Source organism: Capricornis sumatraensis, chromosome X (genome assembly GCF_032405125.1).
Source record: "Capricornis sumatraensis isolate serow.1 chromosome X, serow.2, whole genome shotgun sequence".
Lineage (NCBI taxonomy): Eukaryota > Metazoa > Chordata > Mammalia > Artiodactyla > Bovidae > Capricornis > Capricornis sumatraensis.
The window spans coordinates 40,336,891-40,352,041 of NC_091092.1; the positions used below are offsets into that span (position 1 = coordinate 40,336,891).

At 42.5% G+C, this 15,151-nt stretch overlaps 1 protein-coding gene across 2 annotated transcripts in view; it reads right to left on the minus strand.

The window, feature by feature from the left end:
- Positions 1–15,151, minus strand: part of HS6ST2 (heparan sulfate 6-O-sulfotransferase 2) — a 377,867-nt gene that overhangs the window by 32,458 nt on the left and 330,258 nt on the right. Inside the window, exon 4 of one of the 2 annotated variants that reach the window (XM_068962895.1) lies at positions 9,818–9,904. The exons of the other annotated variant lie outside the window; for it this stretch is intronic. Coding sequence (XP_068818996.1) covers positions 9,818–9,904 — 87 coding nt within the window. The remainder of the gene's footprint in view (positions 1–9,817; positions 9,905–15,151) is intronic. 2 annotated transcript variants of the gene reach the window in all.

A 15,151-nucleotide genomic window follows, 5' to 3' on the forward strand; every position in this document is an offset into this window, starting at 1 on the left:
TTTCACAAGAGAAAAAACTGATGCACAGAGAGATTTAGAAACTTACCAAGGAAGTGCTGGGATTTGAAAACAGTGACTGGGCTCCAAGATTTGTCATCTTAACCACAGCACTATACTGTTTCTTTTAAAGAGCTCATGGAGGGCGAGAATGAGGAGTGGGGTGAGGGGAGAAAGGAGAGAAAAAGAGGGAGAAAACATGAATGAGAAAATGAGAATAATGGAAAAGAGTGTATGCGAACTTATGAAATTTAGAGTTTATTTTTCATTTAGCTTTTTTTTTAATCCTCCTCCTCCTCCCCAATGAGAGTATCTACTCTTTTTTTGCTGATGAAACTTCTGTGCAGGACTTTGGGAATCTAGCTTTGACCTTTTGATAAAAGCAGTGATCATTCATTTGTCCCAAAAATATCATCTTTAGAGGACATTTCCATTGCCCAACTATCGCTCCATTGCTTTTATGTGTCTTTTGAACGAAGCTAAATGGGTAGGAATTATTTACACATTAGATAACTCATAGCTATTCAACACTGTACTAGAGGTTCGAACTTGTTCAATAAGGCAAGGAAAAAGATGCATCCATATTGGAAAAGAAGAATAAAACTATCTTTATTCACAGATGACAATTGTCTGTGTAGAAAATCTAATGGAATCTTCAAAAAAGCTCCTGGAATTAATATGTGAGCTTAGCAAGTTAGTAAAATATAAGATTGGTATACAAATACCAACTGTACTTCTATATCTTAGATATCATACCAACTAAAGTAAGTCACAAAGAAGGGCAAATATCATATCATTCTGATTATATGTGGAATGTAAAAAAAGGATGCAGATGAACTTATTTATAAAACAGAAACAGACTCACAGACTTAGAAAATAAACATGGTTATCATAGGGGAAAGATGGGGAGGAAGAATAAATTGGAAGTGTGGGATTGACAAATACGGCTATATATAAAATAGATAATCAACAAGGACCTACGGTATAGCACAAGAAATTCTGCTCAATATTCTGTGATGACCTATATGGGAAGAATCTGAAAAAGAATAGACACATGTACATGTACAACTGAGTCACTTTGCTGTACCGCTGAAACCAACCCAACATTGTAAATCAACTACGGTCCAATATAAAAAAAAATTTTTTTAAAAAGGAAACTTGGAGAAAAACAATTGGAAGTTAAAACAAAAGAATACTATTTGCCATGTCATCCAAAGTATGAAAAACTTAGGGGATACATCTGAGAAAAGACAGGAAAAATGTGTACACTGAAAACTACAAAATATTGCTGAATGAAATTAAAGACAATTTCAATAAATGGAGAGATGTGTTCATAGCTTTCAAGACTCAACATCATTAAGATTTCAGTTTTTCCCATATTTGATACACAGATCGAACACAATCCCTGCCAAAATCTCAGCAGGTCTTTTTTCTTTTTCTGGAAATTTGCAGGCTGATTCTAAAATGCATATGGAAATGCACAGGACCTAGAATATCCAAAATAACTTCAAAATGGAAGAATAAAGATTCACACCACCTGATTTCAAAACTTATGAAGCTAGGGTAATCAAGACTGTGTGGAACTGACATAGAGGTAAAATATTGATCAATTAAGAATCTGGAAAAAATAAATATATATGATGTACATATATATACTTGAGTTTTGATTTCAACAAAAGTACCAATGGAGAAAGGATATTCTTCTTCAATGATGGCACCAGAACAACTAGATGCTGCAACTGCTGCTAAATCACTTCAGTCGTGTCTGACTCTGTGCGACCCCATAGACAGCAGCCCACCAGGCTCTCCCGTCCCTGGGATTCTCCAGGCGAGAACACTGGAGTGGGTTGTCATTTCCTTCTTCAGTGCGTAAAAGTGAAGTCGCTCAGTCGTGTCCGACTCTTCGCGACCCCATGGACTGCAGCCTACCAGGCTCCTCTGTCCATGGGATTTTCCAGGCAAGAGTACTGGAGTGGGGTGCCATTGCCTTCTCCAGGTCTGGGATGAATCCCTGGCAATCGGATTGCAGAAAGCTCCCACGTGGTTCTAATGGACAGTGAAGGCTGAGAACTCCTGCCTTCAGGGAATGCAAGTTGTTGAATGTGAAGTGTTACATTTATTTTCTCTCTCTCTCTTTTTTTTTCTGGCTAAACCGTGCAGCTTGCAGGACCTCAGTTCCCTGACTAGGGACTGAACCCAAGCCATGGCAGTCAAAACGTGGAATCCTAACCACCAGGCCACTAGGGAATTCCCAAAGCAATGATTATTCTAACATCAACTTCCAAATACTGGTTTCCCACCTCTCACCTCCATGATAACTCACATTACCTTTTACTTTTGGAAATGTGCCATTATTCCAAAAACCTACATTTACAGACTGGAAAAGAAGGTCAAAGCATGTTCAGATTTCCACCATTCATTTTCCCTCTGAACCCAACCAAAGAATGAAACACTAAGGAAATGAAGGGAAATTATCCTGAACAACTAGATATCCATATGTAAAAACAAAACTTTGATCTTTACCCTGCACCATATCAAAAACTTAAATTACATAATTGCCCTAAATGTAAAATCAAAATCATAAAATATCTAGAAGGAAACATAGATGAAAACTCCTGTGGGACTTCTCTGGTGGTCCAATGGCTAAGACTTCATGCTCCCAGTGCAGGGGGCCCAGGTTCGAACCCTGGTCAGGGAACTAGATCCTATGTGCCACAACTAATAGTTTGCAAGCAGCAACTAAAGATTCCATAATGTCTCAAGGAAGATCAAAGATCCCACATGCTGCAACCAAGACCCAGTGCAGCCAAATAAATAAATACAAATAGATATTAAAATAATAAGAAATAAATACACTCGCTTCCTCCCCAGAAGGCAGGTCATAGTTTAAAAAAAAAAAAATTTGCATTTTTGGGTCTGGCAAATATTTCTTAAATACACTACCAAAATCATAATCCAGAAAAGAAAAAAAATGAAAATTGGATTTCAACAAATTAAAAATTTCTTCTCTACCTTTAAATGCTTCTACTCTCCAGACTTTTAGCCAGTGTTGGATTCACAGTAATTATTTGGCTAGCACTGTGTTTCCATACTCTCTTAGAGTTTGCAGCTCTTCTACTGCAAACCATAGTGGGCCATGCTTGATTGGTTATTTGTGTGAAAAACAACAGCTTCGGCCTAGAGGCATTAGAAGATGCCATTGATTTAAGCTCTGTAATTCCTTGAGGTCAGAAAGAACTGAGCCCAAAGTAAAAAATATTGAGGTATAAGGGCAAGATGGAGTACTGATAGGTAGATGGGTGGGGGAGGAGGGAGGAAGGGATGGAGGGAGGGAGAAAGAGTTCCAGAGAGAGAGAGAGAGAGAGGGACTGTGATGGAGAGACCGAGATTTGTTACTTGGAGGAAAGTGGAGGAGTTCTGTTGAACATCGCCCTTCCTTGCATCCCTAGGCCTTCTCAAGTGAGACAGAGGAGTGGAATTCCAGCCAGCACCTGGAAAGTGGATGTAACCTGAGCTCCACCAGAGCAGTGCCAATGAGAGTTCTCAACCATGTAGCCACAGAGGAAAAAGAAGAGTTATCGAGGACCCCTGTTCTAGAGAGCAGCATGCGGAGTCCATGATTTTGTGTGGCAGGTGAGAAGGGAGAAAAATGACTTCTCCCTTCTAAAGGCTCATGAGCAAAACCCTCTTCTTGACTAAGCTGGAGAACCAGGAGCAGTCAGATCCTTAGGGGGGTTTTATTAACATGATGGTAGTTAGTATATTAACCATCACAGAGATGCGGTGGTGTATCTACTAGGAACTATTTCCATGACTGGACTATTTCTTCCTGGATGGTCCAGGACTTTCTTGTCTCAATCTATGGGCATGATGTATGTATTGCTAGCGGTGCTGAGGCTTCGGCTTCCCCATTTCTGGAGCTGGCAAAGCAGATAACCAGAGCTCTTATTTGGTCAGGATCATACTGGCCAAGTCACATTGTCCCCAACTGCAGTACTTTGGCAGCTGAAGCAAGCATAATCACTAGTTGACATTTATTAAACAGTTGCCATGTGCCAGACACTAGAAGAGCCTTACTTAGATATGATAATTTTATCCTCACAATAGCCCAATGAGGTAGGTACAAAGTTAATCAGTGATAGAGCCAGGATTCACATCCAGGTGCATCTGACTCCATAGCTGATGTCCTTTCAAATACACACAAGACTGCATGACTGTTTTATTTAAGGAGCTCTTTGAACAGCCCCATCTACAGTTGGTTGGCACTAGGTGAAAGCTCAAAGTATGCCAAACCTATGTGCTATTGACCCCTTGTTATTAAAAGTCCTTTTCAAATGTTTTAATTAGCTTCCTGCCCTATTAATAAGTGTACCTTCTTGGATAGATTTGACCTTTTCGTTGTGACCAAAGGTCTTGCACTATCCTGGACGTGGGATATTGGAGGAAAAAGGCAATTAGGCTACAAATGTCCTGATTTTCGGGCACACTCCACTCCATGTTGTTCTTAGAAATACATTCTGACATCAGCTTATGTCTCTGTCATTTGTCTTTTTCTACAAAGGAGCAACAGCAGAGAGGGAGGGGCAGGGAGGGTAGGTGGAGAGACAAAGTGAGTGAGTGAGTTTGGGGCTTTGGTTTTCTACAAACCTTTGTGATATTAGACTTAGCCTAATAGCTAAACTAAGGCATTACTGACATCATCATTGCATCGAACTATAGGGATGATTTGAAAAGTTAAATACTTGGCCATTTGATTGATGTACTCATACAGCATACCACAATTTTGAAGTGAAACTATACACACACACACACACACTTTCATACAGAGAGGCAAAACTAGAGGTTTTGGTGGTAGTCACAGCCTACTGTTTTAGAAGAAATACATGGCTCTCAATGAGAGGAAATTACATAATCATGAGATCATAGTACACAGGACTTGGACACTAGTAATCCACCTGCAAACAACTCAATCTGAACATAGAACTGCACCACACTGAATCCACACAGAACAACCAAGACTTTGCCTCTTCACTCTAAAGCAGGAAAGTTTTCCATTTGGGTCCTGCCAACGAAAACCAAAGAACTGGTGTGTTTATTTATGAAGCTATCTGCTCCTGACTGTGCTCATCTAGTGACTGCTGAAAGAGGCCTGTTCATTATGAGACAGTTTGGCAAAAACAGGTTGGAGTCACTCTTCCTGTGGTATCTGCTACCAGGATTGGCTCTGGATAGATATGTCCAGTGAGCAGGTGTGACTTAACCGTCTCAGATTCCCCTTCTGTCCTCCCTTTCCTCCATTTTAGCATCCTTCCTTCCCTCTCCAGTTTCCTTCATTTAAGCTGACATTTATGGAACTGAATCCAACATTTATGGTATCTTTTACCAGGCACCATGCTTGGGTGCTCTGCCCTGGTCCTGTAATATTCATGTCCTCCACTAGTATTTGCAAATTGAACTTGGTCCTTATCTTTCCATATCCTGTGTCTATGTGAAAAACATCTCAGGCTGAGAGGACTGATTGATATTCAGCATCATCTGTAACTGCCTACAATCTAATTTTTAAATCGATGCCTCTGAATATTACACACACACACACACACACACACACACACCCTCAGCCTTGGTTGACTGACTTGAGTAAAAACAGCTATAGTAATCTACGAGTTCTCTTTATTGCTTTCTTGATGAAGGGGTGTGTTAAAGGCTCAAGATAGCTCAACAGTAATACTGAGAAAGGGTAACTGTCTAAACACAACTAGAATATGGTACTTTGGAGAAACAGTAAAGTATTTGAAAAGTGCATGCTATTTCCTTTCGTCATCACTACTGCTACATTTTTTCTTTAAATGGAATGATTTCAATTTCTCCCCAAGGTCTCCATTTTCATGGAGGCTGACAGAATCCACACATATGGGTATGGCGGTGTATGGAGGGCATAGCACTCAGCTGGACATCCTGAGACTATGCTCCAAGCCTTGAGGGTGTGATTAACCCAAGTGCCTTGCTATCTGGGAGAACTGCAGCATACGCTGAAGTAGAAAGAGCACAGGACAAGTATTAGAATACCAGGATTCTAGGCTGACATCTGCTGATTAGATGCGTGACTCCGGGAAAGTGACTGACTCTTCTTGAGCCCTTATCCGGTCAACAAAAGGGTTGGTTTCATGTGACATGTGAACATGTTCTGATACAAACAGAAAATCTATAACAGCTCCTGTGGTTTCATGCATGCTCAGCCTTGATGGTTTAAGTGCTTGTTGGGAATAACCCAATGGATCGGCAAAGGGATTGTCTGTGGCCTGATGCATCGGACAGAATAACAGACTCACATTAGCAGAGGGAACTAAATTAAATATGGCAGCCTGGTCTGTTTGGTCTCTGATCAACCTCTGCCAAACCTATGCTTCCTGATCTCCGTGGTATGGCTCTGCAACTGCTTTTTATTTTCTTGTTCTGTCATTTTGGCTCATTGTTAGCATAGAATAAACTGCATATACCTCCCTGAAAGTCATTGCCAGGGTAGTCTGGCTCTGCTGCTCAGACATATCCCATTCCATCTGTTCCTCCCTGAAACAGAGGGCTGGCTACCCAGCTTCAGATGCAGGCAATAAAATTGAGCAAGCAGAATGACACAACTTTTAAGCTGTAGGTTTCTTAACCTAATAAGCCTGCTATACTGCATGTCGGTTGGCCCCAAATGAATTGAGGTTGGGAAAAAAGACACAACTGGTCATTCAGTTTTAGCTTTGACCTCATTCACAACTCTCACTCGTTTTCATCAACATGAGAGGATTCTGTCCATCTTAGTGATTAATTTGCATTTTCCTCTTCTGCCCTTGCCTTGCCACATGGGAGATAAATGGAGGCAATTAAAGGATTCAAGGGTCACTTCTCAGAAGCCTTCATTGATATCCGCACATGATGTCTTCTCCACCTGGACCTCGGCGTTGGTTGGGGTGACTCTGTTGGGTCCACCAATGGAGGCTCTGTGACTGCTTCTCTGTGGGTACCACACTGCCATCCTCTGTTCTCTGCAAAGACGGTGAGTTCCTTGAGGGCACCTGTTGTATCTTATATCTGTCTCTGTGGCCCAGGGTCTAGCACAAGGGCACAGTGTCAAAGTTTGATAGATTTTAGTGATGATTATTACTATTATTGGGGCTAAGGAAGGGTTATGCCAAAATTGTTCATTGGAAGACCCCATATAAGCATACAATATCCTCTCCAAGCCTCCATTTCCTCATATATCAAATGGAAATAATAATAGTGCCTACTTCATGAGCTTTTGGTAGGTGAGAATTAATGAGACAGAATGTATCAAGTGCTGGGGGACAGAGGCTGGCCCATATCACCCACTCAGCACATACTGGTCATCATTATTTGGGGTCGTGAGGTATATTTGAGGCAGCTTAACTTGTCTTCAAAAGAGAGGAGGCCAATTACTTTTCAGAGAAGAACACACCTTCTATCTCCCAGCCTGTATCTGGCCTCAAAATAGCACAGAGGAACTCTTAAAAACTGCTCCATATCTCCCTGTTATTACATCAAATAACATGAGAAAAGCCAGCAGAACAACACCCACGCCAGATGCTGACTACTGTGAAAAGGCACCATGGGGAAAACCCCGGGGCTGGGGCAGAAACCCACCTAGCTCCCTCCTTCCCCACCACACTCCCCCCAAATCCAGGAAATAACCACTCTCTCTGACCAATAATAACATGTGTTCCTAAACATTGACAGACATTGTTTTGTTCTAGAAAGTGTGGGAAAATGACACCCCCCCACCAGATAGTCTCACCATATTCATGGAAGGTCAGTACTGCTGCTGTTGACAAAAATTTTCTGAGAAGGAGAAAATGTACAGAGAAAGAGTTAAAAAAAAAAAAAAACAACAAAACAAACTTCCTGCCAACTGATGGGAGATAAGAGAGAGAACCTGAAACATAGCCTTGAAGAGAATACTGTCTATTGGAGAACTTTTTATTCTTCATCAATAACCCTCCCCCGCAAAGAATGAAGAATTGACAAGAACACACACAATCTGGGTGTCACATACACAAGAGACAAAAGACACCTAGCTCAGAATGTGCAGGAAGGGAGGCCCTCACCATGGCAGAAGCTTGGGAGCTGTCCAGATCCAGCAAGTGGGGTATAAGATCGTATTTATCTACTTAAGAACGTATTTATGCTGGCCTCTATGTTAACAACTCGGGAATGGTATTAGGTATGCGTTCCCTATGTCATCTGAACTCCAGTTCTACCAACTGCTCTTTTGTGGCTCACTGAGACTCTTCACTCACAAGGTAAGAGTCTGGGTTCCCACAAAGCCTAAAGACACAAAACAAGGCTCTTTCAAAGCACAACAGCAATCACAAGTATCCCTAATTATACATCAGGGTCTAATAAATGGAGACCGTGCCCTGCAGTTGTCAGCAGGACAGGTGTGTACAAGATACCCAGACAGGGCCTGCCATTTCTGCAAGCATGGAGTTCAGAGTGATTCTCCAATGCCATCTCTGTTACCTGTGGGCGCATGCTGACGATGAATTGGGACTAATTTGGAAACAGCTGCTGGAGGGTGTGTGCATCAATTCCCTTCCTTCATAATTTATACAGCATTTTGATTGTGGTGTTCAGCGATAAATAACTGAAATGAGTTCTAACTGCTCTGAGAGGCCGTCTTATGTCTTCACCACTGCTTTTGATATTCTCCAGGATAGCACACATTCAACTTTATATGCAAACCTGAAATGGTATTCAGGAGAAAAAGAGGGGGAAAAAGGCATCCAATAGATCTTTCACTTTGGGAATTGAAAATAAGATCAAACTGCAGCATTTATGGCCCAATGCTGAATACATAAGATATGTGACCGTTACAAATTCACCTTTCGTAGCAAAGCTGTGCTCTTGTAGTGACATAGCTTATTGCTAGATTAGAGCTTTTAGCATGACGAAGGCATCTTTCATCTTCTCCTGGATGTGGGCTGGGTGCTCCTTCGGGGCTGTATTTCTGCCTGTCACAATGCCCGACAGCGCTGAGACAGAGGGCTTACAAGAAGAGGACCCGAGTCATTCACCAAAGGGCTGCAGCCACTTTCAAAAGGGAGCACCTACTTGGAGATATCTTATCTGCAAGAGATCACACTCTCTCCAATTGCCATGCTCTGCTAAAGCCAGAGAGAGAGGTCAGCCAACACTGTTTCATGGAATCAACCCAAAGAGCAAATCTAACATCCCAAATATTCAGCCAATCCAAGTTTTTGGCAATACCAAAAAGACAGTTTCCGGTAGGTCACAGTACAGGTCAGTCCACAGGAAAAGAATACACATATCATGTACATCAGTGATATGGCCACAATGTACATGCACTTAAACCAGGCCAGTTATGGAATGGCTTTCCAGATTCTTCTAAATCCACCCCAAATCTTAGTGTATGGATCAGACAGATTTTCATGGATTTTACAAATCATAAAATGATTGATCAGTGCCGCTGCTTCTCCTTTCTTCACTTTTTGAGAAGTACAGTTCAAATCTTGCATTGCTCTAAGTCCTTGGCCGTCGTCACAATCAGCCCTAAAAGCTCTCTTTCCAAAGTCACCTCCTGACGCTCCCCTCTCTCTTCTCCCTTCTTTAGTCTTTCGTGCACCCAATATTCCTGATACCTGCCTCACTCATTTAAATTCCCCAGTGACTAACCCAAAGCGAAGCCCACAGAAGGCATTCCACAAATCTCTGAATGAATATGAATGAATGACAAAATGAGGACAGCACATGGCTTTGTGACAGCTATGTCAGGTGCATGGGGGCACTTTTCACTTACTTCCCATTCTTAGATGTGTTCCGGGCCTTTGCGGATGATGGAGAGTTGGCGCCTGGAGTAGTGTTTGGAGAACCCTGTTTATCCTTACTATACCCACAGAAAGAATAGAAAAAGATATACAACCATGACCACAGAGACAAAAATGAATTAGTCATTTCATTTCTCTCATTTCATTTAAAGATTTTCAAGGTGCCTCTCTTGATCTCTCAATCTGTGTGTGTGTGTGTCTCTCTGTCTCTCTCATCTGTCAAAATAAAGCATGATCTTATCCAGAGCTGCCCTTCAAAGGTAAAGAGAGTGGGGACCATTGGTCAAATTCAAAGAACGCTATTCTGACATTCAAAGCTTCAGCTGGTGGATGCCATTCATGATAGCACCACAGCCCAGGGCCCCAGGGAGGCTCTGGCCAAAAAAAAAAAGTCTTTAACATAAAATCCTTTATTTGTCTCTGGGTTCTCTGTACTTCGAGCTCAGTTCTGAAGCTGCTGACTTGTGAAGTATGTGGATGCCAAATGACTTCTAAAAGTCTTTGGGAGATACTATCAGATGAATTAATAATTCTCACTCATAATGTTAGCATAGGAAGGCCGTGAATCCAGATATTCTTTCAGGAGAGGCACCACCTGCTTCATGAGTAATTGAATTTAAATCTCCACCTTCAATAACTCCACAGCTTATGTCAAACCTTGGAAACAATTACGAAATAAATCACTAGGAAGGTCTGCTTAATCTCATCAGGTTAATAAACGCAGACAAATTAATCACTGGAAAGTAAACAAAGAGGGATAATTGATTGGAGGCTTCTTGATTACTTTATTCTATTTTCTTTATCAAACTATTTTTACCATTATCTTCAATTCAGCTGCTCTGCCTTGAAATTATTACTTTACTTCATCTTCAGATTTCCATGGAAACCAATGCAAAGCCCTTTTCCCCACTTGACGATGTGTGGAATTATTTATCCTGATTTCATCAGAAAGATTTTTTTTTTTTGTTAGTAAAGATCTACGTCAGCATAACCTTTTATGGAAAGTCAAGGTAAAAAAGAAAAATGCATAGCTTGGCTTTCAGTGAGTATAATAGAGCCTTCCAAAGGCACAGAATATTGTCTGAGAGAATGTCAAAGAGCTTTCCAGATATTTATGAATCTTTTAAGTACATCAGAAATAGGTCTCTACAAAGAGCTGTATTTAAATGTGGGGTGAGGTGGGGTTGGGGGGTCACAAAAGATATTCTGCCTCACATCCATCAGCTTTAAGTGACTCCATGGATGTGATTGGAACAAGAGATAACCATGGATTCCCGGTGATAGAAACTGCCTGCCGTGCAGGAGACCTGGGTTCAATCCCTGGATCCAGAAGAGCTGTTGGAGGAGAGCATGGCTACCACTCCAATATTCTTGCCTGGAGAATCCCATACACAGAGGAGCCTGGTGGGCTACAGTCCATAGGATCACGAGTCAGACATGACTTAGCAACTAATACTCCCAGGAACTGCCAAGGCAATCCAGAAGTGTGTGGGCAAAGGGCTAAAAAGACAGATAGCAAAAGTTCCAGCAGGTAGGATTGTGTCCAGGAAGGCCTCAAAACAGTTCTTTGAAGTGGGAGTCACCGAGGTGAGCTTCAGTCCTTCTGCTGGAGTGAGTGGCTCTGGACAGTGGCCACATAGTCTGTCTCAGAGGAGGTGTCAGAAGTGCACTGAGACAGTGCTGAAGAACTCATGCAGCGCTGCTCCTGCCTGTCCATGCTGACTTCCTGGCAAAGAACTTCTTAACCATCCCTGGACCATACCAGCTACCATTGGCATTCAGAACCTCACTCAGAAATGAAGTGATAACACTATTGGACAAAAGATTGGAACGCAGAAGAATTCTAAACTGTCTCTTCCAGAAGGCTGCTGCTGTGTCATGTGAGGGATGAAATATGCTGTGTGTTGCAAAATTCAAGCAGGTCTCAATTCCACACTCTGCTCACTGGCCACTGAGTCTTCCTCTGCCCAGCCTCTCATTCAAACAGAAGGCAGTGGGAAACTTTGCTAAAAACCTTTGGAAACAAGGTTTTTAAAACCTTTTGATCTTGCAGGCTGCTAGGCTCAGAGGAGGTGGTCATTTAGCACTCTGTTCCCCCAAGTCACGAAGTTCATGCATTCTTGTTCTTTTGAATAAAAGACACCCATCCCCACTGCTGTAGTCCCAAATCTTTTTGCCTTTTTATACTGTTCATGGGGGTTCTCGCGGCAAGAATACTAGAATGCTGGTAAAGATTGAAGGCAAAAGAAGAAGGCAGCAGAGGACGAGATGGTTGGATAGCATCACTGCTTCAATGGACATGAACTTGAGCAAACTTCGGGAGATAGTGAGGGACATGGAGGCCTGGCGTGCTGCAGTCCAAGGGGTCACAAAGAGTCGGACAGAACTTAGCAACTGAACAACAACTACAAATTCCCAAAGCTGTGCGTTGGGAGCCAAGGCTCCTTTAAAATCGTGACAAGTGACCATGTTTAAGGTCAATGCAGGGGACCACAGGACATCAGGAAAAGCTGTCAGCTGCTTTATTATTGTTAACTGCTGCTCTGGAGGTGGGGGTGGTGGTCCTGGAGCAGTTGTCCTTTAAGTGATGGAAATAAGGACTCCTCTGACCTACCGCCAACTCCTGCAAGTGTAGATTGGAGAGGGAATAAACACAAATACTTTCTCAGAAAAATTGCAGATGGAAGGCAAGGCACCAAGACGAGGGGTGAAAGTAATCAAAAATTCAAAATATTTGTTTCATGCCAGCAGCAGAGATCCACTGACAGGGGCAAAAGGGAAAGGGAAAGGGAAAGTCACTCAGTGGTGTGTGACTGTGACCCCATGCGCTGCCACCCACCAGGCTCCTCTGTCCATGGGGCTCTCCAGGTAAGAATACTGGAGTGGGTAGCCATTCCCTTCTTCAGGGGACCTTCCTGACCCAGGGATCGAACCCAGGTCTCCTGCATTGCAGGAGGATTCTTTACCAGCTGAGCCACCAGGGAAGCCCCAAATGGCTTCCAAAGTGGCAGAATGAACCTGAAAGTGGGGGAGGGACGAGCAGAACAGTGGCAGGCTTGGATCCTTGGAGTTTAATTTTGTAGATGTATCAGTACTAAGGACTGTTGTATAGAAAGGCTGGCCGAACATTGAGGGGAAAGAGCCATCGTTCTTCCTCAAAGTTCCAAGCTGGGTAGGTAAGTCTGGACAAGATGCTATGATTTTGAAACTTTGAGAAAGAAAGACCCTGAGTTTTTCAGAAGCAATCCAAGAAAGAGAAAGACAAAATCCTGCAACTGCAAACTGAGAGCCTCAGAGATCTGGAAAAACACGGGTGGACAACCCAAAGGATACTGACCATGGAAGGAAACATCTGGTAATCCCAAGGGCTTACAGGAATAAGTCCTGCCTGCTTTTAGGCTTTATGGGTGATAACTTGGGGTATATGAGGTTCTAGAGGGCTGCCTGAGATTACAGCCAGTTTCCAATTTACACTTCTGGAACAAGAGCATTCCAGCCATCATTATTTTGTCTGTCTCTAGACCACTTGTCAGCCCTTTTGACTTCCATCTCCTCTTTGGATCTTAAAAGCTACGGCCCGAAATCCCAGAGGGCATGGATCCAGGCTTCTCCTACTCAGGAGTAAGCTATCTTCTTCAGAGGGTAAGATTCCTCTTTCCCTCCCAATCCAGCCTCCTCAAAGACGTATGAACACAATTCCAGGTGAGCTCCTGATAGGAAAATGTAATGGATGGCAGCCCTCTCTCTGTCTGCTTGGTTGGCTGTCCATCAAATAGCAAATAAATCATTTTCCACAGGCTCCACAAATGTCTCCACCACCAGAAAAGTGGGGGAAAAAATCCTGTAATATTATGCACATTGTATTCAGGTGGGAAAACTATGACTAACCCAACTCTTCAGCATTTTCAAAGTGTTTCGGATTGAATAATTTGATGCTGAAATGGCATCCAGTGTACTTCACCCCAAATGGCAATCAGATCCACTCCAACCTGGATTTTTTGTAGGTCAGAGAGGTATTTGAGGGAGAAGAACCTAGCAGTTCAAACATCCTTGACTCACTTTCTTGGTGGGTGGCATACAGCAACTTCTGCATTTCTTATAGTACTTTGTAAGCTGTTTTTGAAATTAATTCATCTCAGATCTACGAGAAATAGTTGTGTTGCTCTAAGTACAACAACACTGAAATTTTAAAAATGAAATTTCAGGGTCCTAGGAAATTGAAATATTATTTCAGAAGGGGAGTTGGGCTATAATACTCATTGTCTACTATCTTTTATTTGGCACTTAGCACGTGGTACCTGTAGACCTACAGTGTGGTTTATATTTTACTGTTTTTCTGTCTCTGCAACTAGCTCTTAAGAGGACGCTTCAGAAACATTAGTTAAACAAATAAACGAAAAGTCTGCATTTTGGCTCAGTGGAAGAGTTCTGTGATTGATTATTGATGTCTGGCACCAGTGTGAGAGAAGGAAGTGGTGACATACCAATCCCATATGTTCCATCCCTAAAGAAGAATGGTCTGGGAAAACTGGATTCCAGTTACTGATGGTTGATCATCACGTGAAATCACAGACTCTTAGACTGAAGATAACCTGGGCTCCAGGAACTTGGGCAAACTGAGGAAAACAGTGAAATATGGCTCCAGGACTAATCTTCTATATCCATGTGTGGGCCTGAGAGTTGCTTCTTTGTAAATCACATAGCCCCTCATAGATCTTAACATCTGCTAGAGATTGGAGTCTGGTGTTCTCCAGACAGGCACTGCTATCATGACAACAGTCAGCAACTGGGCGGTGCCCAAACATGCATATGGCTCTTTTTTATCTTTCTGCCATTTTTCTGACAGGCTCACCTTTTCACTCCAAGCTCCTGCCACCTTTAGCATCAGGGAGGGAGAGATGGTCAGGAATTCTGGCCTGGGCTCAGTCCTGCGAGCCTATCTTCCACCATAAATTCAGCCTAAACACCAGCGGAAGCTTTATTGCATTTGTATGGCTTTCAGTGTTTTTCCAGCATGTGTTCTTCTAAGTGGTAACAGAAATGAAACCCAAGCTGTTCTTCAGGGGTTACTTCAGGTCTCTCTTGGGAAATGGTAGCTACTCTTTGCTCCCTAGAAATGACCCTCAGCTCCTTAGAGCTCCCAGGAAAAGGAGCTGTGCTTAAAAAATACAGACTCTACCAAAGATAGAAGCTCTCATTTAGTATTCTTTCCAAAAGGTGCTTGAGTCCCCTCTACAGCCTATCACCCTACCACGTGGTTGTCATTTGCAGCCCTTTAAATCATGATTGTTTCCCCATGAAAGCCT